Genomic DNA, 23,606 nt, shown 5'->3' on the forward strand with positions numbered 1-23,606 from the left:
CATTTTCATTTCTCTGGATTAAACTATCTTGCGAGAAAGGAACTTGTTTCTGATTTACCTGTTGTGAATGTCCCTGATTGTATCTGTGAGATTTGTGTGATTGGGAAGAAGCATAGAGATCCATTTCCCGTGGGCAAGTCAATGAGAGCTACAAAACAGTTGGAGATTATTCACTCAGACCTGTGTTCGTTGGAGGTTCCCTCACATAGAGGTTGTAAGTACTATATTACTTTCATTGATGATTTCAGTAGAAAAACATGGGTTTACTTTCTGAAGCAAAAGTCTGAAGCATGTGATGTTTTCAAACAATTTAAGGCTTTTGTTGAGAAGCAAAGTGGTTATGAAATTAAAAATCTTAAGAACTGATAGAGGTACAGAATATATTGCCTGTGATGATTTTCTGAAGAAGAAGGGTATCCAACACTAGATGACAACTAGATACACTCCACAACAAAACGGAGTGGCTGAGAGGAAGAATAGGTCTATCGTGGATATGGTAAGGTGCATGTTGAAATCCAAGAATCTGCCTAAGCCTTTTTGGGCTGAAGCTGTTGCTTGTGCTTTCTATGTGTTGAATAGGTGTCCAACTAAGAGTGTCCGTGATAAGACACCCGAAGAAGCATGGAGTGGGAGAAAACCCTCTATCAAATATCTCAAGATTTTTGGATGTTTGGCATATGCACATGTGTCAGATCCGTTGAGAAAGAAGTTGGAAGATAAAGGTGAGAAATGTATATTCATTGGTTTTAGTGACGCTTCCAAGGCTTATAAACTATACAATCTTGAAACTAAAAAGGTTGTTATAAGTTGTGATGTTACTTTTGATGAATATGGTGCCTGGGATTGGTTAGCTAAAGATGAAAGTTCAGTTGTAATTCCTGTTGTTGAAAATATTGTTGATGTGCAACAGATTGTAGATAATGTCCAGTCTCCTTCCCAGCCAGAGTCGTCAGTTCGACGATCTCAGCGCGAGAGCCACTTACCAGCTCGCTTGCAGGATTATGTTTTGTGTCATGATAATGACCTGTCTGATGAAGAGATTGTTCAATTTGCTCTCTTTGCAGATTGTGATCCTTTATCTTTTGAGGAGGTTGCTACAGAAACTCATTGGCTTAAGGTGATGGATGAGGAGATATGTGCCATTGAAAAGAATGGTACCTGGGAGTTAACAGATTTACCTCCAGGAAAGAAGCCAATTGGAGTGAAGTGGGTTTACAGAACGAAGTACAAGTCAGATAGAGAAATTGACCGTTTTAAGGCACGGTTGGTAGCAAAAGGTTACAAGCAGAAACCAGGTATTGATTATTTTGAGGTTTTTGCTCCAGTAAGTAGACTTGATACAGTTCGGAAGGTTATTTCTCTTGCTGCTCAAAATGATTGGAAATTGCATCAAATGGATGTCAAGTCTGCCTTTTTGAATGGTTTTCTTGAAGAAGAAATATATGTTGAGCAACCTGTAGGATTTCTGAAGAAAGGGGAGGAAAATAAAGTGTACAGGTTGAGAAAAGCCTTGTATGGCTTAAAGCAAGCGCCTAGGGCGTGGTATGGTTGCATTGACTCATATTTTGTTGAAAGTGGTTTTATGAGATGTCCTCATGAACACACTTTGTATGTCAAATGCACGGATTCTGGTGATATTGTTCTAATCTGTCTGTATGTTAATGATTTGGTTTTTACTGGAAATAACTTGAAGCTAATCTCAGAATTCAGGGAGGCACTCATTAAGAGGTTTGAAATGACTGATATGGACCTTATGTCTTACTTTCTTGGCCTTGAGGTTGTTCAGATGGACGGTGGAATCTTTATTTCACAGAAGAAGTATGCTGCTGATATTTTGAAAAAGTTCAAAATAGAAAACTCCAAACCAGTTTCGACTCCGTTAGCTGAAAAGTTAAAGGTGTCCAAAGATGAATGTGGTAAGAATGTGAATGTTACAGCTTATAAAAGTTTAATTGGAAGTCTGAGGTATCTGGTGGCAACAAGGCCGGATATTTCTTTTGGAGTTGGGATACTTAGCAGATTCATGGAGGAACGAAAAGAATCACATTGGGCTGCAGCAAAGCGAATTCTGAGATATGTCAAAGGTACAAGTAATGATGGAATTTTTTACTCTACTAATGAAGCTGTGAAGCTTGTTAGATATACAGACAGTGATTGGGCTGGTTGGGCTGGAGATGTTGAGACCAGAAAAAGCACATCAGGATATGCCTTCTATCTTGGTTCAGCCATATTTTCTTGGTCTTCAAAGAAGCAGCAGATCGTAACACTTTCAACCGCAGAAGCAGAATATATTGCAGCAGCAAACTGTGCTACTCAAGCAGTTTGGCTGAGGAGAATTTTGGAGTTCCTATAACACGAGCAGAAAGCACCTACAACTATTTTTTGTGACAACAAGTCAGAAATTTCACTGTCCAAAAATCCAATCTTTCATGGTCGCAGCAAACACATTGATATTAAGTATCACAAAATCAGAGAGTTGGTTGTTGAAAAACAAATCAACATTGAGTATTGTTCAAGTGAATGTCAAGTTGCAGATATCTTTACGAAGCCGCTGAAGACAGAGACATTTATCAAGTTGAAGAAGGAAATTGGGATGACCAATATATCCAACTTGGTTTAAAGGAGGCAATGTTATAGTAATAATATTATTATAATTATTATTAAACCAAGTAAATGGGAATAAGGAGCAGTTAGTAGAGTTGTGTAATGGGAATGTGGCAGCATTACATGAAAGCTATGTGGTACATGGGGAGCTTTACTTCCCTAAATTTATACTTTGTTAGTTTTGTTGTTTAGTATAAATAGTCTTTATATTCAAGCATTTTAAATCATCAATACAATCACTTATCTATTCCTCTCTCTCTCTCTCTTCTCAATATATATAAATATAATATATAGATATATTATATTCAATATATATTATAGATTTTTTTGAAAGCCAAATGAATCAGATTGCATTAGCCACTAGGGGCAGAATAAAAGGAGGTGGAACATCCCTCTAGAATGAGCATTCTGCCAGAGCAGATACATGTTTAGATAGGGAGTGCGCCACATGATTGGCCTCCCTATTAATAAATAAGACCTGAGAACCGGGTAAAGCAATTAACAAACGAATACAAGATAAAAGAATGAAACCAAAATAATTGTGAAACGAACTAGCATTACTAAGACGTGTAACCAAAACTGCTGAGTCGGTATAGATTTTGCCACCTGAGTATCCGTTATCCTTCAACCAAGAGAGGGCTTCACATATTGCCATAGCTTCCGCCAATAGGGGCTCATATGGGCACGGCAATGGGCCATTAGCCGCTGCCACAAAGGTAGAATTAGCATCCAATACCACAAATCCAAATGCTGCATAGCGTTCGGGGCCGTGAAAACCGGCATCAACAAAACACCGGCTTGAGGGCGCCGAAGTCTCACCAGATGCATGAGACTGCACTGCCCGGGTGCTGTTCTCTCCATAAATACGTTGCTGGCTATCCACCCATGAAGTCCAATTCGCCAAGCATCGCCGAATGAGCATCGTTGGCAGAGGCACGGCAGATTCCCATACTGTCGAATTCCTGGCAGTCCAAATACTATGAAGTATGCCACAAATTTTCCCTTGTTGCTCACGTGTAAAACCCGTAGTACCACCAAGCCATTCCTCCGTCCACTGTAAGAAATTCCTGTTGACAAAAGGGGGAATTTGAAACTGAGAAAGTTGCCAAACATTAATAGCATAAGGACACAAGCAGAATATATGCATGACACACTCCTCAACTAAGCCACATAATGGGCAGACATTAACAATGTCAACCCTCCTAATCAACAAATTATCCAGGGAGGGCAATATATTCGATAAGGCTCTCCATAAAAAGACCTTCCATTTGGGGGGAACCTGTAGCTTCCAAACATTGTTCCATACCGATGCTGGGTCGAGATTCAAAAATCCTAACCTTTTGTAACCATCTTTAACCGAATAACAACCCCTTATGTCACCTTCCCAGTACCATATATCCTCATATTCCATACACACCGACAAACGCAAAATCAAATCTACATCCCGTGGATTAAAAAGGTGATGCAAGATCTCATGGTTCCAGGTTCCCGTGTGGGAATCAATCTGGTCCGAAACACGCATAGGATGGGCGTGATCCACCTGATCAGTTTCAATGTATGGATTTTGGCGATCCGGGAGCCAAGGAGCCTTCCAAACCTGTGTAGATGCTCCATTACCAATCCTGCGCCTGCATCCAGATTTTAATAAATCTTGACTAGCCATAATGCTTCTCCAAACATAGCTCGGGTTACCACCCATAACAGCCTCATAAAAAGATGTAGTCGGAAAATACCTTGCTTTGAAAACACGAGCCATTAAAGAAGTGCGGTTTGTTAGGAGCCGCCACCCCTGCTTAGCCAGTAGTGCTAAATTAAACTCATGTAACCGTTTAAAGCCCATTCCACCATGCTTCTTGGGTTTACACATCCTATCCCAGGCCAACCAGTGTATGCTGCTATCCTGACCACCCTGCCCCCACCAGTACCTGTTCATTAGTCTCTCCAATGAAGCACATAAAGTGATCGGGATAAGGTAGATGCTCATAGTGTAGGTTGGCATGGCCTGTGCAACACTCTTCAACAGAACCTCCTTACCAGCCTTAGACAGCAACCTCTTGTTCCATGACCCGAACCTCTGTCTCAGCTTTTGCTCAATGTAAGGAAAAACCGCCCTCCTGTTCCTGCCAACAACTGATGGCAATCCCAAGTACTTCCCGAAATCCTCAGCCTGAGAAACCACCAAAACCCCTGAAACAAGATCCCGCATACCCTCGTGAGTATTCCTACTAAACGAAATGTTTGATTTATGAAAATTCACCGACTGGCCAGAAAAGGACTCATAAACACTTAGGCATCTCTTTACTTCCAATGCTTCCTGCAGATTAGCTTTAAAGTAGAGTAAACTGTCATCAGCAAAAAACAAATGTGAGATCGGTGGCGCCCCCCGGGCTACCCTGCAACCATGAATTAGGCCCTTTGCATGTGAATCCTGCAAAAGTAATGATAGACCTTCTGCACAAATTATGAATAAGTAAGGTGACAAAGGGTCCCCCTGCCGTAGTCCCCTTGTAGGCACAATCTCTTCTGTAGTCCTGCCATTCACCAATACCCTATAACGCACAGTTTGAATACACAACATAATCAGTTGTATCCACCTTGCATCAAAACCCAGACCCAATAACATATCATTCACAAAGGACCATTCCATCCTATCGTAAGCCTTAGCCATATCAAGTTTCAACGCAGCCCACCCTACCTGGCCTAATTGTTTCCTCCTCAAGTAGTGTCCAGCCTCAGATGCAATCAGAATATTATCCGAGATCAACCTACCCGGCAGAAACGCACTTTGTGATTCTAAAATAATACTCTCAAGCAAGGGTTTCATACGATTCGCTAACATCTTAGCCATGATCTTATAAATAACATTACACGGAGCGATTGGGCGTAAATCAGAAACATGCTCAGGAACACATTTTTTAGGGATCAATACTATGTTCGCATCATTCAAACAATCAGGAAAAGATGACTGGGATAAACAATTTAGCACAAAAGCAGTGATATCCTTACCGATGACATCCCAGAAGGCTTGGTAAAAACCAGGATTCATGCCATCCGGCCCAGGGGATTTATCCTTGCCCATCGAAAACAAAGCCGCCCGTACCTCCTCTGGCTCAAAAGGACGTAAGAGATCAGCATTATGAGCGTCAGTCACTCGAGCCCGCATAAAATCCACCCTGAAAGGCCCAGGGGAACCTCCCGAGGCAAAAATCTGCTTATAATACGAAGTAACCAGAGACTCCAAAGCCTGACCCTCCTGCCAAACCCCATTGTCACTCTTTAACTTCTCAATAACATTCTTCTTCTTTCGGTGGGATGCATACTTATGAAAGAACTTGGTGTTACGATCCGCACCATGCAGCCAGTGCTGCTTAGCTCGCTGCTTCCAAAAGGCCTCCTCCTGAGATAGGGCTATATTTAGATTAATGTCCAATCGTGCAAACTCGGCCAAAGATACCGGATCACGACAGGCTCGCAGCTTGTCCATCTCCTTTCGTAACACCCCAATACGCTTACCATACTTGTGATGCCGATCACCACCCCACGTTTTCAGGCCTCTACTACACTGATTTAGCCTTGCCTGCATGTCCATTCCTTGCGAACTGGCCCATTCCTGCTCCACCACTCCCCTACACCCCTCATCCAGCAACCACGCATTCTCAAAACGAAAACTACGTGGCCTAGCAGCATGTACCAATCCATAAATATCCAAGAAAAGAGCCGAATAATCCGACGAGTCCGTACGAATATTGTACAACCTCGCCCTATCATAGCAACCCAGCCAATCCATACTAGCCACCACCCTGTCAAGCCGCTCCTCCACCCAATCAACAGTACCCTTGCCCCTTTCCCAAGTAAACGGATAGCCAATCATTGGAAGAGACAACAAACCACAGTCCTCCAGCGCCTCACTGAAACCTTCAATCAAGCCATTCGGATGCGGCAATCTTCCCCTCTTCTCCGATTGGGCCAACAGATCATTAAAGTCCCCCAGAACCACCCAAGGTAACTCAGAAGCTCCCTTAAGTGACCTCAAATAGTCCCATGACGCCCTTCTCCTGTTCCTCTGAGCATAGCCATAATAACCCGTGAGCCGCCATTGTGGTTTTCCCGGCAGGGACACCAAGTCAATGTGATTAGAAGTATAACTGATCAAGCTAGCGTAATTGTTCTTAGCCCATAAAAAGCACAATCCCCCCTTCGACCGTCGCTATCTACCTTGAAGCACCCCTCAAAGCCCAGTTTAACTCGTAACCTCTCAGCATGACTACCATCCACCATCGTCTCCATCAAAAAAATAAAATCTGGCTTCCTTTTGGACACAATGTCCTGTATTTCTCGAACCGTCCGTGGATTGCCCAAGCCACGGCAGTTCCAAAACATGGTACTCATTGGGAACGGCGGGCCTGGTCCCCAGGTCCCACCAAAAAAGAAGGAGTAGTTTCCACTTGCATGCCCCCATCCAACACCACCACACCACCATCCGCCCCCCAACGCCTCTTGGGGTCCACCCGAACCCCCAAATCCGTCTCAACCCCACCACCCGAACCCCCCATTGGACTGCCCCCACCCAAACCCCTCACTGTACTGTCCTCACGCACCCAAACTGCCCTTTACCCCCCGGCATGCCGTCTCACCAGCCACTGGCCCGGCAGACACCACAGCACGCACCTCTCCCCCCGACGCCCCACCGTACCCAATTTCGCGGTGGCGTTCCTGCCCAAGACTGAACCACTTTTCACCTAGCACCTTGGTCCATCTCGTACCTCCCGCCTTCAAGGACGGTCCGTATAAATATTGTTCGGGCATGAGTGTTGATCGTCTCGCATCCAGACAGAACTTGTCCGTATGCCCCAATTTGCCACAGAAAAAACAAAACATGTGCAGGCGCTCATACTTAAAGTTTACCCACACCCACGTGCCATCCCGAAGGATCATCTTCATGCGGCGCTTCAGAGGCATAGCCACATCATGCGTAACCCTCACCCGATAGAAAGTAGCCCACGGACGCATGAAATTTCGATCATCCACCCGCAAATATACCCCAACGAAGTCCCCAACCTTTTCCAACACCTTCTCGGTACGATATCCAATCCGAAGATCAAAAACTTGTACCCACAGGTCCACTGTATTCAACGCCACCTGCGTAGGGTTATCATTACCATGCAAAGGCTGGCATAGCAATGTAGCATTCTCAAAAGCCCATGGCCCCTCCTCCAGTACACAGCGCCTATCCGGCTCGTCGAAAAAAGTGAACAGGAAGAGGTTCGGCTGCACATCCACGACCTCAATGCCCATTAGCGGTCGCCAAACCGACGCCAACACCCTTTTCATCATCTCAGTTCTGATCGGCCTATCCGTTAATAATCGCCCCACTATCGACCAAGTCTGGTTCTGCACTGTATGATCAATCCCCCCCGTCGGCTCCTCTTCAAAACGCACCCCCAGATCTTCATCCTCCAACGTAATATCAGCGGTGTTATCGACTATGTCCTGGGTATCCATGCCAAACGTCGAACCAAGCTCCAGTTCCGATCGTCGATCGTGATTCGCAAAAACGTAGCAAAAACCCTAGATTCCAGGGCAGAGAGAAAGAGAAACCCTAGATACCAGGGCAGAGAGAAACTTTACATTTAATATATATTATAGATATATTATATTATATTTAATATATATATTATATTAAATATATTATACTTAATATATCTTACAATATCACTACCATTGTACCTTATGTGGCAACTGGTGAACTTGCAAGAATAAAGGAATGGAGGAATTGGAGACTTGAAAATTATCACTCACATGTTTCAAAAGTTGGTCCGATCCAGAAATGGAGAAGGCCGGAAGAAATGTTTGCTCTTGAATGGAAGTGAATATGTGGTTTCAGAAGCAAATTTAAATGATATAGCTATTGTTCAAGCTGAGGTTCAAATTGTAGGTTTGAGATCAACCAAGAGAAGGAAGATTGTCCTTTTAGAGTCTTCTGAATCCAGTGAATCTGATAATATTGATGAAGCAGTGGCAGTTCCGATCCCATTGAGAAGGAGTCAGAAATGCAGTTGATTACCATTCCAATTCGACAAAAGGAAAAGGAACTGGAAAAATACTTGTGGAAGTTGAAAAGGAATCTAATCGAAGACAGGCAAGAAGATGAGGACAACTTGTTGAGCACTTTATTTGTCAAAATAAATGAAGCTCAAGAAGCCATCAGCACAATGATGAGCATATTTTATATCTTTAATTTTAAAAAGTTTTATAGTTTAATTTCAGTATTTGTATCTTATATTTTATTGTTTTTAGTATATTTTGTTATATTTGGTTCAGAGAACTTAGTAAATAAAATAATAAAGACGCTTATAAAGCTAAGTTAGATAAACAAAAATATTATATTGCTTTGTGGTCCCACTTGATATTTAATTAGCAAGCCCCAAATTACATTCTAATGTGTTCTCATGTTCTGTTTCCTTTTCTTTGGGCTACGCACGGACATGTTGCAGACGCGAGATGGAGAAAGCAAATTATATCATGCACCACGGTAATCATGTACCGTGCGTTCTTTTTTTAAATGAAAAGAAACGGTGTTTGTTTTCCGCCGTTTCGCACCCTTTCATAAAAAAGTAACCCTGTTATTCAATGTCATTTTATATACACTGCAGTTTCAGTTCAACACAACTACAGTTTCATTTCGATATAACTATAGTTTCATTCGATATTTATAGACTCAAATATGTGAAAATGTTATTTAATTTTATTTTATATACACTATAGTTTCATTAAAACACAACTACATGATCATTTTGATATAATTACAGCTTCATTGTACAATATACACTTAAATATGTGAAACGTTATTCAGTTTCATTTTATATACACTGCAGTTTCATTTCACTATAACTACAGTATCATTTTGATATAACTGCAGTGTCGGTTTAAATATACTGTAGTGTCAGTTGGTGTTTAATACACCAAACAAACGGACTCCGTTAACTTTAACGGCGGACCGTTTCTTTACTTAAAGAAACGACTCCGTTTTTTACCATAACGACTGGATGGAGAAGGCGCAAGCCGGAAAGAACTTTGGACCAAGCAACTTCGACCGGTCATTCTTAGAGGGAATAAAACAATCTTTTGAAGTTGAAGAATTTGTTATAGGAACTAGTTATTGAAGGGAAGATTGTTGATTTGGAATCCTATAAAATGAGAGTTATTTTGATGTATTTTAGTAGATTTTTCTTTTCATTTTTCTTATATTTTGAGCATATAGTCATTAATGTGCAATCCGACTATTAGCTTAAGCTTTTAGCCCCCTCACGTGTGCGGGTTTCGTTGGTCTCTGATACCAAATTGAAGTATGTGCTCCATCTCAACAAAAGTTAAGCTAATAGTTGGATTGCACATTAATGACTATATGCTCAACATTTAGTTCTATGTTTAGCTAAATTTTCTTAATTATGATTGAAGTTTCAATTGTGAATTTAGGGAGGTTTTATTTCCATTGATTTGTTGGATTCCCGTATTTTATGTTCTTTTGAAGTTAAAATTTCTAGGAAATGTTGATAATGAATTAAATTAACAACTTAGTTGGTTACTTCTTTTTCTATTGCTATCTAAGTAGTGTTTATGATCCGTAATTGTCATGAACGATTAGACCCAGTAACCTGTATTTGATTATGTTGCTGTAATTAGTGCATGAAGGATAGGAAGACTAAGTTGCAGGTTTTAGCTATCTCAATTCGTGATATAGGCTTAGTTATTTTCCATTAAAGTGTAATAGTGTTTTTATTTGTTGAATATGGAACTCTATGGTCACTAGTTTATCCAATAATAGTTGATAGTTTGAATGTTTAGTTTGAATCAATTAATTCAAGAGATCAAATGCTAGTTATGGCTATCCTAATTAGTTTTTGGCTAAGTACAACTTTATTTTTAGGGAAAATGACATTTTTTCCTCCTAAGTTATATATTTATAGCACTTTTTCCCCCTCAATTATTTATGTAAGCACATTAGCCCCCTCAATTATTTTAAAAGTGGTGATTTTTCCCCCTAATATATTAAATTGACATTTCTACCCTTAAACTAAACATTTTATTTATTTTACTTCTCCAACAAATTATTGCGTATATGTAGCGATTACCATGGTTCAGTTCGAACTGAACCAGACACTATAGCAATCGAATTAAAAGTTTTCGGATATGATTCAGATCTAGAACCCAATATTTGGATTTCAATTTATTAAATTTATGAATAAAAAAAACTGGATCATGAACCGTGAACCGGCAGTTCCAGATCCGGTTCGCGATTTTGAACCGTCTTTATTTTAAAATTTTATTTTTTATTTTAAAATAGTCTAAATTCAACAATAAATGTATTTTATTTTTTCAGTTCGGAACATGAACCGGCCATTCCGGTTCGCGATTTTAATAAACTCTAAATATTGCGTTTTGATTATAAATTGTAATTGGAATATTTTGGTTTGGTTGCTATAGTATCTTTGGTTTGAACCAAATTATAGTAATAACTTATTAGAGAAGAAAAATAAATAAAATATTTATTTTAAGGGTAAATATGTCCATTTAACATTTCAGGGAGAAAAAGAGCCACTTAAATAATTCAGGGGAAAAAAGTACTATAAGTATATAACTCAGAGAGGAAAAAATGCCATTTCCCCTTATTTTTATTAAGAGCCAACGATCTAAATCATATCTTTACCATTTCTTTTCCTTAGTCAGAATTCAGTATCCTTGAACTTGTTTACAATTATAGTTTATTTTATTTATTCCTTTCAAACTATTTTTCCTATTTTTGGTCCTTTAATTTAAGAAATGAGACCCATTAGTTTTTTTTTAAAGATTCGACCTTGTCTTACCACTACTACAAATTAGTGGAGTGGGTTAGTATTAATTTTGTAGGGGTTTGACAACTCTGCCAAATTTTGGCACCATTATTTGGGAACTAAATCGTTTCTTGAAGTATTCATTGTGATTGCTTATGTGGTCCTTAGTGTTGCATGTCTCTTTCCTCTCATTCAGGAGAATTGCAATATATCCCTGAAACTGAGAAAGTTGCAAGGCAGCTAAGGAAAGAAACAAAGTTAAGAAATAGTTCATCAAGCTCTGAAGAGGTAAATTCAACCAGTGATCCAATAAATGAGGAGGTTGTAAGTAAAATGGCGAAACCAAACAATAGAACACTTGGAGCTAGATACACCGAATCTAAACCAACAACCTCTATGTATAAGAATATCAAATATTGGGAGAAGAATATCAAATATTGAGGTTGATTTTGCTATAAAATCTGACTAGTATGATCCCCGTGGGATGCACGGACTATGTTATGTTATGATAATAAGAATTATTAAAAATAACGTGTCCACAATATAAAATAAATTATAAGGTATAATATTATTAAATTAAAATTATTAAAAATAACGTGTCCACAATATAAAATAAATTATACTTACCCTAATAATTATTTATTATAATAAATTTAAAATTATAAATTTGTATAAGAAAACATAGAAACTTCTGGTTAAAAAATATTCTCTCTATTTTCTTTTTTTCTTTCCTCACCGTCACATTCCTACTCACTCGAGAAAAAGGCAAAGTAGGATGAAAAAGCATAGAAAATTGAATAGCATGTACAAACCTCGAAATCAACATTCTGACTCTAAGTTTCAGAAAATCCTATAAAATTATCAAAACCACCGTCGTTATCATAATAATTTCATAAAAGAATGTAAACGAAGATTAACACAAAATTACTATAATAATATCTAGGTATTTAGGGGTAATTTTGTTTTTCAATTTTAAGTTAAAGTTAGATTTTTTTTTTTTTCGTGGACTTTTTTCCTAGAAATCGATATGTTTAAATTTTTTTTTATATTTTTATTTTAAATAAAATTCGTGCCTTTAGCTGCTTCAATTTGAAATTCGAATTTTGCTCGATTTTGGTGAATTTTTTATTAAACTCTAGACTTCAATAGAAAATTCAAAGACAAAGTTGAAGATAAAAGGTAAAAAATCATCAATTTCAGTGTGAATTTGATGGTTTCTTATTTTTATCTTCAACTTTGTCTCTGAAATCTCTCTAAATTTGGATGAAGATTTTTGACTATATAATTTTTTATTAATTGTAGTTAGCTTATTCGGTTATTTTGACCTTTAAATTTATTTTATCTTTGGACAAATCTGCCTACTTTATATTGATTCACAATTAAAAAAAAAAAAAAAAACTAAATAATACTTGGTAGTTCAGATCTGTGACTTAGCCGCGGGGCCACTGAAAGGCCAACAGGAAGTTGGAAGTTTACATGACGGCTCTGCTTTGGCTCTGCTTGGCAAAGCTTATTTAGGAGCTTATAGCTTATTCTGAGCTACTAATGAGCTATAAGCTCTGTTTGGTAATGTTCCCAAAATAAGCTCCTAACTTAAAATAAGAGCTTATTTTAGAACGCTACCTTAGGTAGCGTTTCAAAATAAGCTCCTAGCTTCCTAACATTTTTTCCATCTTTATCCTTATTATTTTAAAGAAATGACATAATTACCCTTCCCAATTAAAATCCATTTCTCTTCTCTTTTATCAGCAATTTTCACTGCAAATATTATTATTATTATTATTATTATTATTATTATTATTATTATTATTATTATTATTAGATTTGCAACAATATTGATACCTCATTATGAGATTCTAGATAGATCCTGATTATGATAATAGTTTTATTTCAAAATGTTAATTTTTTTAAAGACAAAATGTTAAATTTTAATATGTAAACAAACTAATTTAAATTTTATGAAGATGTCCGTTTTGGTCTTTTTACATTTATCAGCTTATCAAAAAGTTAATTTTACCAAACACTTTCAATCATAACAGCTAGCTTAACAGCTCTTCAGTTTTCAGCTCCGAGCTTATAGCTTTTCAGCTTTCAGCTCCTAGCTTATAGCTTTTCAGCTAGGTTTGCCAAACAGAGCCGACATTTCAAGCTGAACCTTCCTCTCTTTCTGCCTATATTTTCTCCTCACAATGTACTCCACAGTCTTGTTGAACTGGTCAATTAATAATTTAATTTACTAAAATAATCCAAATTTTGATTTGACAAATATGCCCATAAATTTTGGGAGAAAAAATTTTGTGCCAACCATTTTGCTGACCAATGGTAAAACAATTTAAGTAGAAGACCAAAATACCCCTTGTGTACAAATTACTAGATGGGATGCGGTGCACCTGGTCGACGTGCACATTAATTCATGACCATTGATCAGCTCAAATGCACGGCCGGTATAAGTGCACAAGTTCACATGATAACTGAAGTTCACACCTGAACTTTTACATATATATATATATATATATATATATATATATATATATATATATATATATATATATATATAGAGAGAGAGAGAGAGAGAGAGAGAGAGAGAGAGAAAGAGAGAGATAGAGATTATTATTATTATTATTAAATAATAAATAATTATTAGACAATTTAGGATTGTCAGAATTATGGGGAGGGTTTAATAAGAATAATTAGTATTATTAAGGTAAATACTTATATATTTTGTGATAATAGCATTATTATTATTATTATTATTATTATTATTATTATTATTATTATTATTATTATTATTATTATTATTATTATTATAGGGTTAGTTAATATTTATGAGTTTGGTTTCACAAAAATGCCCTTAAGTTTTTGGGGGGGAAATTGTTGTGCCAACCTTTTCGCTTTATAATATAATATATATACAGATAGAGATAGAGATAGAGATTTGATTCATTTACTCCCAATTTTTCGAGGTTTGGCTAATGAACACCCACATAAACATTTGAAAGAGTTTCAAATTGTTTGTGCAGGTATGAAGCCACATGGGGTTACAGAATTCACATACAACGTCGCCCTTTTAACGTCGATTTTATACATAATCGACGTTAAAAGTTAATTCAATTTAAAAATTTTTTTAAAAAATATATAACGTCGATAACCGACGTTATAAATAAAAAAAAAAAAAAGACAACAATACGACGTCGTACACCATTTTAGTTTTTATTTTATTTTATTTCATCGTATATTGTTATTAAAATTTTTAAATCCCCAAGCCTCACAAATCGACCACAGCCAAACAATTATACCAATAACCACCGCCCAGCCTCTCCCCCGTGGAAAAATGACTAAAATGTGTACTGACCAACATGTATTTTTAAAAATGTGTATTGACTTTTCTTTTTTGGACAAAAATATGTAAACCCAAGTTGGGAATTGTGTTTTTGGGTTTGTCCCAGTAAATATTTTTTTTTTTCCGGAATTTCTTGGAATTTCTTAAACCCCAAGTAGAATTTGCGGCTTAGGTATTGTACAAGGTTGCAGTAGGCGCTAGGCGCTAGTCGGGCGGCCGGGCAGCGCCTAGCGCCTAGGCGGTCTAGGCGGCGCCTAGGCGGATTCTAGGCGGCGCTAGGCGGGCACCAAAAAAATTTAAAAAAATAGTGACAGACTTGTAGTTCGACAATTTTAATGAGGTTGTTTTCAACGTTCACTCAAATAATACATCTAAATAAATGAAATAATGATAATTTATAAGTCATAATGTCATAATAATATTAAAATCAATAATTAATGAAAGACGACATCGGTCAAAATCAGACAAAATCGATCAAAATCGGTCAAAACGGTCGAAATCGGACGAAATCGGTCGACTCGGCCGAGTTGGCCGAGTTGACCGACTCGGCCGAGTTTGACCGCCCAGGCCGCCTAGGCGGCCGACCGAGTTTTGGCCGCCTATAGGCCAAAACTCCAAGGCAAGTGGCCGCCTAGCGCCTAGGCGGCTAGGCGGCCGAGTTTTACAACACTGGTATTGTATAGGTAAAACGCATTTCCCAACTGTGTTTTACGTATACGTATCACATACTGCAAAACGCATCTGGTAGATGCCTTAAATGAATAATACGTTTATTGCATTTGCCAGATGCGTTTTGCTACCGCCGATCCCACCACTACAGATTTTAGTCATTTTTCTGCGACGAGATCCCCAATGTTGAAGTTGAAACCACCCATGGCAGCTTCAATCTCCATGACTACATAGACACCTTCGTTGTCCTCTTCTCTCACCCTGATATGTATTCATGGAATGAGTTTTGTTGTTTTTCTGTTTTCTTGATTTTTCGGTGACTGAACTGAATTGATGGGTCTGTATATATGGTTCAGGTGATTTTACTCCGGTATGCACGACGGAGCTGGGGATGATGGCGGCCTACGCCGACAAGTTCACGGAGCGTGGAGTGAAGCTGCTTGGTTTGTCCTGCGACGACGTCGAGTCTCACAAAGTGTGGATCAAAGACATTGAAGCTTACACTAAAGGACACCAGGTCGGATACCCCATCATCGTTGATCCCGACGAGAAGGACGCCGCCGGCAACCAGGTTCCTTGCTGGGCTCTCCACTTCGTCGCCGCGGATAAGAAGGTTTTTAGTTACTTTTTACTGTCCCTATCTTATTTATTATCACATCCGCGACAATTTTCACGGCTTGTTTAATTTAATTTGTAGATTAAGCTGAGCTTTCTGTATCCAGCGAGCACTGGCGCCAACATGGATGAAGTGATAAGGGTGTTGGATTCGCTGAAACTTGCGGCGAAGCACAAGATTGCGACGCCGGTGAATTGGAAGCCCGGGGAGGCGGTGGTTATCTCTCCCAGCGTCTCAACCGACGAGGCCAAGAAGCAGTTCTCGCAGGGATTTAACACCGTTGATCTCCCCTCCGGCAAGGATTATCTCCGCCTTGTCACCAATGTTTAATATAACACCATATATATATATATATATATATATATATATATATATATATATATATATAATATATATATATATATATATATATATATATATATATATATATATATATATATTGGTTCCGGTCAGGTCTTCCTGTGCGGTCAGTGCGACATACAATATTATATATGCATAAATGCATCATATAGTGTTTGAAAATACACAAGAATGAAATGTAAAAAAATGCACCACACAAAAAAAAAATACACCACACGGCATATTTACGAACACTGTGTGATGCATTAATGCATACCTAATGGTGTACGCCGCACTGACTGCACGAGAAGACCTGACTTCACAGAAACCTGACACTATATATATATATATATATATATATATATATATATATATATATATATATATATATCACCTTTCCGATCCCCCTCCTAAATAAGACGATTAAGCTGAGAATATAAGATTGCTGCTTCGAGCTTATATAGTTTATTATGTATGTATGCATTTTCAAGCAGTGGTTGAGTCGGAATATTGCAGAAAATTTCAAGTTTATTCCTACTTTTCAACATTGATATGATTATGTGTCTCAGTGTCTGTTAATTGTCCATAATCTTCTCAGATCTTTTCAAACTAAGAGGAAAAATGACTAACATACGTTAAACGTATTATTAGTTTAACGCATCTGGGTAGATGCGTTTTGCAGTATGTGATACGTATAGGTAAAACGCATTTCAACGTATACAATACCTAAGCCGCAAATCCAACTTGCGGTTTAAGAAAATCCAGAAAAAAAAAAAAAAAAAAAAAAGTAGTGGGACAGACTCAAAAACGCAATTCCAACTTCGGTTTACATATTTTTGTCCAAAAAAATAGTTACACATTTTCGGGAATACAAGTTCGTCACTACACATTTTAGTCATTCTACCCCTCTCCGTGGCACCACAAATCGGCGCTCAGCCAACGCCCACCGCCACACCGCCCCTCACAACCACCGCCATCGCCTTCGTCTTCTTCTTCTCCCCAAACAAAGTTCGAGCGCCCACAACACAGCCACAACCGCACAACCACTGCAGGCCCCGCGGCACAGCCTCCACCGCACTGGATCACAAATGAACCGCCGCACTGCGTTCCCGCCGCACCGCGTTCCCACCTCCCCGCATGCACGACCTACCTTGTGAGTTTTTGTATATTTTTTTTTGAAATTTTTGAATTTTTGGGAGTTGACAATAATTATTTTATTATGGATGTTCAGAATTATAGGTCCATTATTTTGTGTTGCATTGCCAAGCTGAATGTTGAGTGTTTCAAGCTCATTTCTAAGGCCTACTTCAAATTTTCTAAATTAATCGTGGCATAAATTTTAAAAAATAACTCCTTGAAAACTGGAAAGCATTTATTTGCAAGAACATTCTAATCAAGGTCTAGTAAAGCATGTGCTTGTGCAGCCATCTGTAACTGCATATGTTGACAATTCTATAGAACCCTCTGCTAATGGCTAACAGATTAGAAGATACAAATACTTGTGGCCAGTATTTAGAAATGTATCAGAACTGCAGTTTAATTCTTATACCAGATCTAAGCCATGCATTGTTTATATTTGTATAGCAAGAAGGGGAAATGCTTCTAGTACCGATTTATATGCTATTTTCCCTTTATTCTTTGATGAGTTCGATCTAAGTTGTCATGTGAAGTAGCTGCATACCCGTAAACTGAGTTTAACTTTACTAGTAATAATATGACACTAGTTATGTTTAAACATTATGCTCTTGTATACTATATTGAGAATATGAATTTAATTTATTTTCTGCTTGCTTTTTCCATTCCGTTGGATTTACTGTAAAAATTGATTTGATAATATTTCCTTGATTCCTTCTGTTTGATGCTTCACAGCAAAGAGCTCATGTACCAGCAAGTTCTCCTGCGGTTTGCACATTTTAATGCCATCCAATTAATTGAGCCAACCTTGTGCTTGTTTATAGGTTTGCATCTTAGTATTTTACCAACCTTTTGTTATAATAAGCTTTCTTATGAATCTGTTTCTTGAATATATTAATTGGTTTCTTGAAGCTTTTATTTACCAATTTTATAATCTGTTTGTAACTGTTAAACATGACCACTTAAGAAAAGATTGTCCTTTCCTGTTTCTTTTTGCATGTGGACATTTTAAAATGGGTATTATGACTTACATAACAATACAACATATATTTTATACATTTGATGGTTTGCTATTGGTAGATATTCGTATTCTTTTGTTTAGCACTCTATCTCATATTTTTCACTGCTATTTTCACTCTTATTAAGTAAAATAACAATCATTCTTGGTTTTTTTTTTTTTTTCTTGGCCAAAGAGTGGAGCTCAATGGCCATTTTATTTTTTATTTGTTTTTTCAATTTTTCTGCTCATGTTTCGTTAAATTGAATGGTCTATGAAGTCTAGACTGTTTCTCTAGTATATTTTTTTTTTTTCCTAAAGAAGATATTTCGTTTCTTTATTTTCTTTTCCAGACAGACTTGTAGATTTTGGTGCTCTCAAGAGGGCAATTGAAATAGTTCGTGGTGCAACATTGCCTAAAGCATCAAAACCATTTGTGTATATGTCAATCACTTTACCTGCTGAGCATGTTGATGTGAATGTACACCCCACAAAGAGAGATGTATTGATGATTGTGCTGTTAGTTTCATTAATTGATGCTCGTGGGAAGGTCTACTCCCACCTCTGTTTCCCATCTTCCCTTCAAAATTTTCTCTCTCAGATTTAAGAGTTGCTATTATTTATGTTTTATATAATAAGTGTTATACTTTTGGAGTGTTAAGAGTTGTGTTTAATAAACAGGTTAGCCTTTTGAACCAAGAGCTGAGGTTATTATTGAGAAGATACAATCTGTGGTAGAATTAAAGCTGAGAAGTTCCAATGAGTCAAGGACATTCCAAGAGCAGGTACTCGTAAGAAATCTTTTGGAAAGTAACATGTGATATTGATATTGATCCATGATCTTGAATGTGAAAATACTCTCCTGCTTTACAGTAAACTACCATGTGCCAATGCAAAATCGAAAGTGAAATATTAATTTCAAGTGAAACATTAGTTCATCAAAAGTGATTCGCTGTATGCGGACATTAGTTCATTCTAAGTGAACATTATTTTAAGAATTGAAAATGAAACAGTAGTTTACCCAAAGTGAAAAACCAACTCATTCAAAGTGAATATTGCTCTCACAACACAGAGCACAGTGTGCAATAATGCATGGTAGTTTTTTTATGTGTACTTTTGTGGACATTATATTTCTGAGAGCATAGTTACTTAATCAGAATAAACTTTATACTTTTGGATCTTCATTTAATTTATTCCTGAAGTTAAACCCAAATCCTTGCATGCTTCACTATGAGTCATACTCTACATGCCATCTTTTTCTTTTTCTAACTTTATGCTCTATTTCTAATATGGTGCAGACAATGGATCCTTCTTCATCTAGTCCTTTGCCTACAAACCAAGGTCCACAAAATTAAAAGATCCCTCCAATCTGGTATAGTGGATATATTCCCAATTTATCCTTGAATTATGGCAAATGTACTTGATCTGATGTGTGGAAATGTTCTGACTTTTTAGATTTTCTTTTTTATAATCCAATTAGCTAATCTTGCCTGTTACAGGGATAAAATCACAAAAAACTCGAGTTCATAAAATGATAAGGACAGATTCACTTTGGTAGATTGACTGGGAGGATGAAAAGAATTGTTTTCAATCAATTTCTGCTGCTCTTGCCAACTTCTATGCCATGCATACTCCTTTGCTACCCAATCCCTCAGGTTGAGCTCCGACGCTGTGGTGTTGACTGTTAATTGGCTTTTGGTAAGTTGTATTTGTATTTGTATAGATATAGTGTGTATGTGTGATATTTTTTCTGTGAATTTTGATATGATTTAACTAATTCTCTTGAACTAGTAGTGTTTAGGACTTGGGTAAGAATGGTACTCTTTGTACAGGGTGAAATACAAGCTCAATTGATGTGGTTGCACAAGGGTTGAATATTTTTGAGAGCACTAGCAGTTAATTAGCCTGTTTTAGAATTGTGATGTTCACATTCAAGTGGAAAAACTGGGGTGAGGTCCATGCAATTAGAGTTTTTAATTATCAGTATTGGTATTTGATGGTTGGGGTCCATGCATAAAACTAATTGTGACGCATGGAGGCACTATTTGAGTCTCCAGTTCCTTGGTTGTAGGCACTAATATTTTTTTAAAAAAAATTTTTAATAACATATCACGTCGGTTATTTACAAAAAATCAACGTGGTATGTTAATTTTGTAAAAAATTAAATACATACGACCGACATTGTATGTATTTAATTTTTAAAAAAATTAACATACCACGTCGGTTTTTTTTTTTTTTTTTTTTTTTTGTAAAAAACCGACGTTGTAAGTTATATTTAATAAATAAAAAAATTGTTATAGTGTATATATATATATATATATATATATATATATATATATATATATATATATATATATATATATATATATATCTACTATACTAATAAGAGCGCAAGAGAGTTAGGCCTATAATGGGTAGAAAAAATGGCGGTCAAATTTTTTAATCAAATGAATGACTCAGATTGATCAGATTTTAATTTTTTCCCTTAAGATTTTCTAATTTATCCTTAATGAATATAATTATCCGTTAATTTTTCCCTTAAATATTATCTTTTTCGTTAATTTCTGTTAGTTAACCGTTAACTTATTCATTGATTTCAATAAAAAGGTCTTAGGTTCGAACCTTATCTCAATCAAAGTTGTCATAATTAATATTCTATTTTACTCTTATTAAATTAAATAATAATTTAGTAGCTAGAGCCAAAAATAATATATATGCATTTCTTTAATTTAGAATTATGTGTCTACCATGTCTTTATTCAAAAAAGTTATTCATTATCAATAAATTAAATAAGAGAAATAATTTCATTAGTTATATTGTCTTTATTTTTTTTCAATATAAAAATTCTTTACATTCAAATTCATCAATTGATTATATTCGTCACATTCTTCCTACACTGTCGATCTTTATTTAAAAAAAGTATTCATTATCAATAAATTAATTAAGAGAAATAATTCTATTAGTTATATTGTCTTTATATTTCTCCAATTTAAAAATTCTTTACATTCAAATTCAACAATTGATTATATTCACTACATTGTCTATTATCTTTTTTGTACGCTATTTTTTAATTAAATATCAAAGTTATATACAAAATAATGCTATATATTTATTTACCAAGTATTTTATTAATACCATGAAAAAAATAAAATAAAAAAATAATATATATTTGTTTCCTTGTTTGGTGTCTTCTAGCTTGTATATATAGGGTTGTGTTGTGTATTCTCTTCTATGAGGATGTATAGGAAATAATACATTCGTCTATTTCATAACAAAAATAATATACGATGTCGGTTATTTATATAACCGACGTCGTATAATTAGTTTATAACGTCAACCAGAACAACGTTGGTTTTTAACCGACGTTAAATGGCATAAAAACCGACGTTAAAGGCCATCTCTGTGCTAGTGTAAGCCTTAGAGCCTTTCCATTTTCATTAAAGGATAAAGCAAAAGATTAGCTCTATAATCTTTCCCCTAATTCAGTTACCACGTGAAATGCTGCGAAAAAAACTATTTCTAGAAAAATTCTTCCTTACATCTAGGACAACTAATATAAGGAAGGAAATATATGAGATAAGGCAATGTACACGGGAAACATTGTATGAATATTAGAAAAGATTCAAGGAGTTGTGTTCTAGTTGTCCACACCATCAAATCTCAAAACAACACTTGATACAATATTTTTATGAAGGGTTGTTACCTATGGATAGAAGTATGAAAGATGCAGCCGGTGCTGGTTCTTTGCCTGACAAGACAACCACTGATGCTAGACAATTAATATCAACCATGGAAGAAAACTCTCAACAATACAGGACACGAGCGGATGGGTATATCCATAGAGTTAATGAGGTAAGTACTTCTCAACTTTGAGAATAAAATTTCTAATTTGACTACTTTTGTGCGCCAAATGGTTGTAGGAAAAATGCAGTCCACAGGAACATGTGAAGTATGTTCATTTGTCAGGCATTCCATAGACATGTGCCCAACATTGCAAAATCCAAATCAAGAGTTGAATGCAATAGGGGGATTTTCCTGGTCAACCCAACCAAAAAATATGATCCTTTTCAAACTAGTATAATCCGGATGGTGAGATCATCCAAACTTGAGCTATGGGAACCAAGGGGCACACTAAGGTTTTAGAGAGAATTTTAGACAATTCCTAGTACCTCAATAATTTCAACCCCAAGCTTCAAATTTTGGTATGTCTTTAGATAAAATTGTTAAAGCACTTGCTTATAACACTCGATAGTTTCAATAAGAAACAAGGGCATGTATTAAGAATTTGGGTAATCAAAGACATAAGGCATGTATTAAGAATTTGGGTAATTTGACAGGCATAAGGCATTGCTGACAAGCGCGCCTGTTATTCAACTTCTAAATTGGATTTACTCTTTGAAATTGTGCGCGATGCCAGCAACTATGTAGTTGGAGCTATTTTGGGCCAAAGAGTTGGGAAGTAAAGTCATGTCATATACTGTGCTTCAAGAACATTGAATGCTACACAGTGCAGTTATTCCACAATAGAGAAAGAAGTTTTGGCTATTGTTTTTTTTTTTTTTTATAGATAAATTCATATCTTATTTGCTTTGTTCTAAAGTCATAGTTTTTTCTGACCATGAAGCATTGAAGTATCTTTTAAGAAAAAAAAAAGAATCTAAGTCGAGGCTAATAAGATGGATCTTACTACTTCAGGAGTTTGATTTGACAATAAAGAATCTTAAGAGAGCTGAAAATCCAGTGACAGATCATCTGAGCAAATTGGTAAGAAATGAAGATATAATTCCTATTTCTGAAACTTTCCCTGATGAACAATTGTTCCAAATGTCAGATGTGGTTCCTTGGTATAATGATCTTGTTAATTACTTAGTCGTTGGACCTTTACATGATTACCTTAGTAAGTGTAGAAAATGGAGAAAAGATGGGATGCTATGTTTTGGAATTAAAGAGGCATTGGAAGAATAGTAACAGAGGTCAGATAACTTCTCCATGGCATAGAACAAGAGCCTACTTTAAGTAATAATTCATCAAAAACAAAATCAAATTTATGATCTACATAATGAATTGTTTGCCTTG

At 36.6% G+C, this 23,606-nt stretch overlaps 2 protein-coding genes and 1 long non-coding RNA gene across 3 annotated transcripts; 2 read left to right on the top strand and 1 right to left on the bottom strand.

The window, feature by feature from the left end:
• Positions 1–7,194: 7,194 nt before the first annotated feature.
• On the bottom strand, positions 7,195–8,106 carry LOC109163540. The gene has a single exon (XM_019312289.1). The coding sequence runs from the start codon at positions 8,104–8,106 to the stop codon at positions 7,195–7,197; it is 912 nt and encodes a 303-aa protein (XP_019167834.1).
• Positions 8,107–8,403: 297 nt separating this feature from the next.
• LOC109163541 (probable 1-Cys peroxiredoxin) lies at positions 8,404–16,930 on the top strand. Its single transcript, XM_019312290.1, has 6 exons — positions 8,404–8,647; positions 11,632–11,759; positions 15,621–15,705; positions 15,798–16,057; positions 16,142–16,405; positions 16,791–16,930. The coding sequence occupies exons 1-5, from the start codon at positions 8,404–8,406 to the stop codon at positions 16,388–16,390; spliced, it is 966 nt and encodes a 321-aa protein (XP_019167835.1). The 3' UTR covers positions 16,391–16,405; positions 16,791–16,930.
• A 363-nt stretch (positions 16,931–17,293) lies between these two features.
• LOC109163684 lies at positions 17,294–22,811 on the top strand. The gene is made up of 7 exons (XR_002051321.1): positions 17,294–17,552; positions 18,269–18,357; positions 18,884–19,080; positions 19,212–19,315; positions 19,829–19,902; positions 20,030–20,228; positions 22,225–22,811. It is a non-coding gene; the product is annotated as an uncharacterized LOC109163684 (long non-coding RNA).
• The last annotated feature ends 795 nt before the right edge of the window (positions 22,812–23,606 follow it).

Source organism: Ipomoea nil, unplaced genomic scaffold, assembly GCF_001879475.1.
Source record: "Ipomoea nil cultivar Tokyo-kokei standard unplaced genomic scaffold, Asagao_1.1 scaffold3030, whole genome shotgun sequence".
Classification (NCBI taxonomy): domain Eukaryota; kingdom Viridiplantae; phylum Streptophyta; class Magnoliopsida; order Solanales; family Convolvulaceae; genus Ipomoea; species Ipomoea nil.

What these genes read in the sequence shown, in the direction of transcription:
- LOC109163540 (XM_019312289.1), bottom strand. Translation starts at nt 8,106, where the DNA reads ATGGATACCCAGGACATAGTCGATAACACCGCTGATATTACGTTGGAG.
- LOC109163541 (XM_019312290.1), top strand. Translation starts at nt 8,404, where the DNA reads ATGTTTCAAAAGTTGGTCCGATCCAGAAATGGAGAAGGCCGGAAGAAA. An exon ending in CGTTGTCCTCTTCTCTCACC is followed by an intron (nt 15,706 to 15,797) that starts CTGATATGTATT and finishes GTATATATGGTT; the next exon opens with CAGGTGATTTTACTCCGGTA. An exon ending in TCGTCGCCGCGGATAAGAAG is followed by an intron (nt 16,058 to 16,141) that starts GTTTTTAGTTAC and finishes TTTAATTTGTAG; the next exon opens with ATTAAGCTGAGCTTTCTGTA.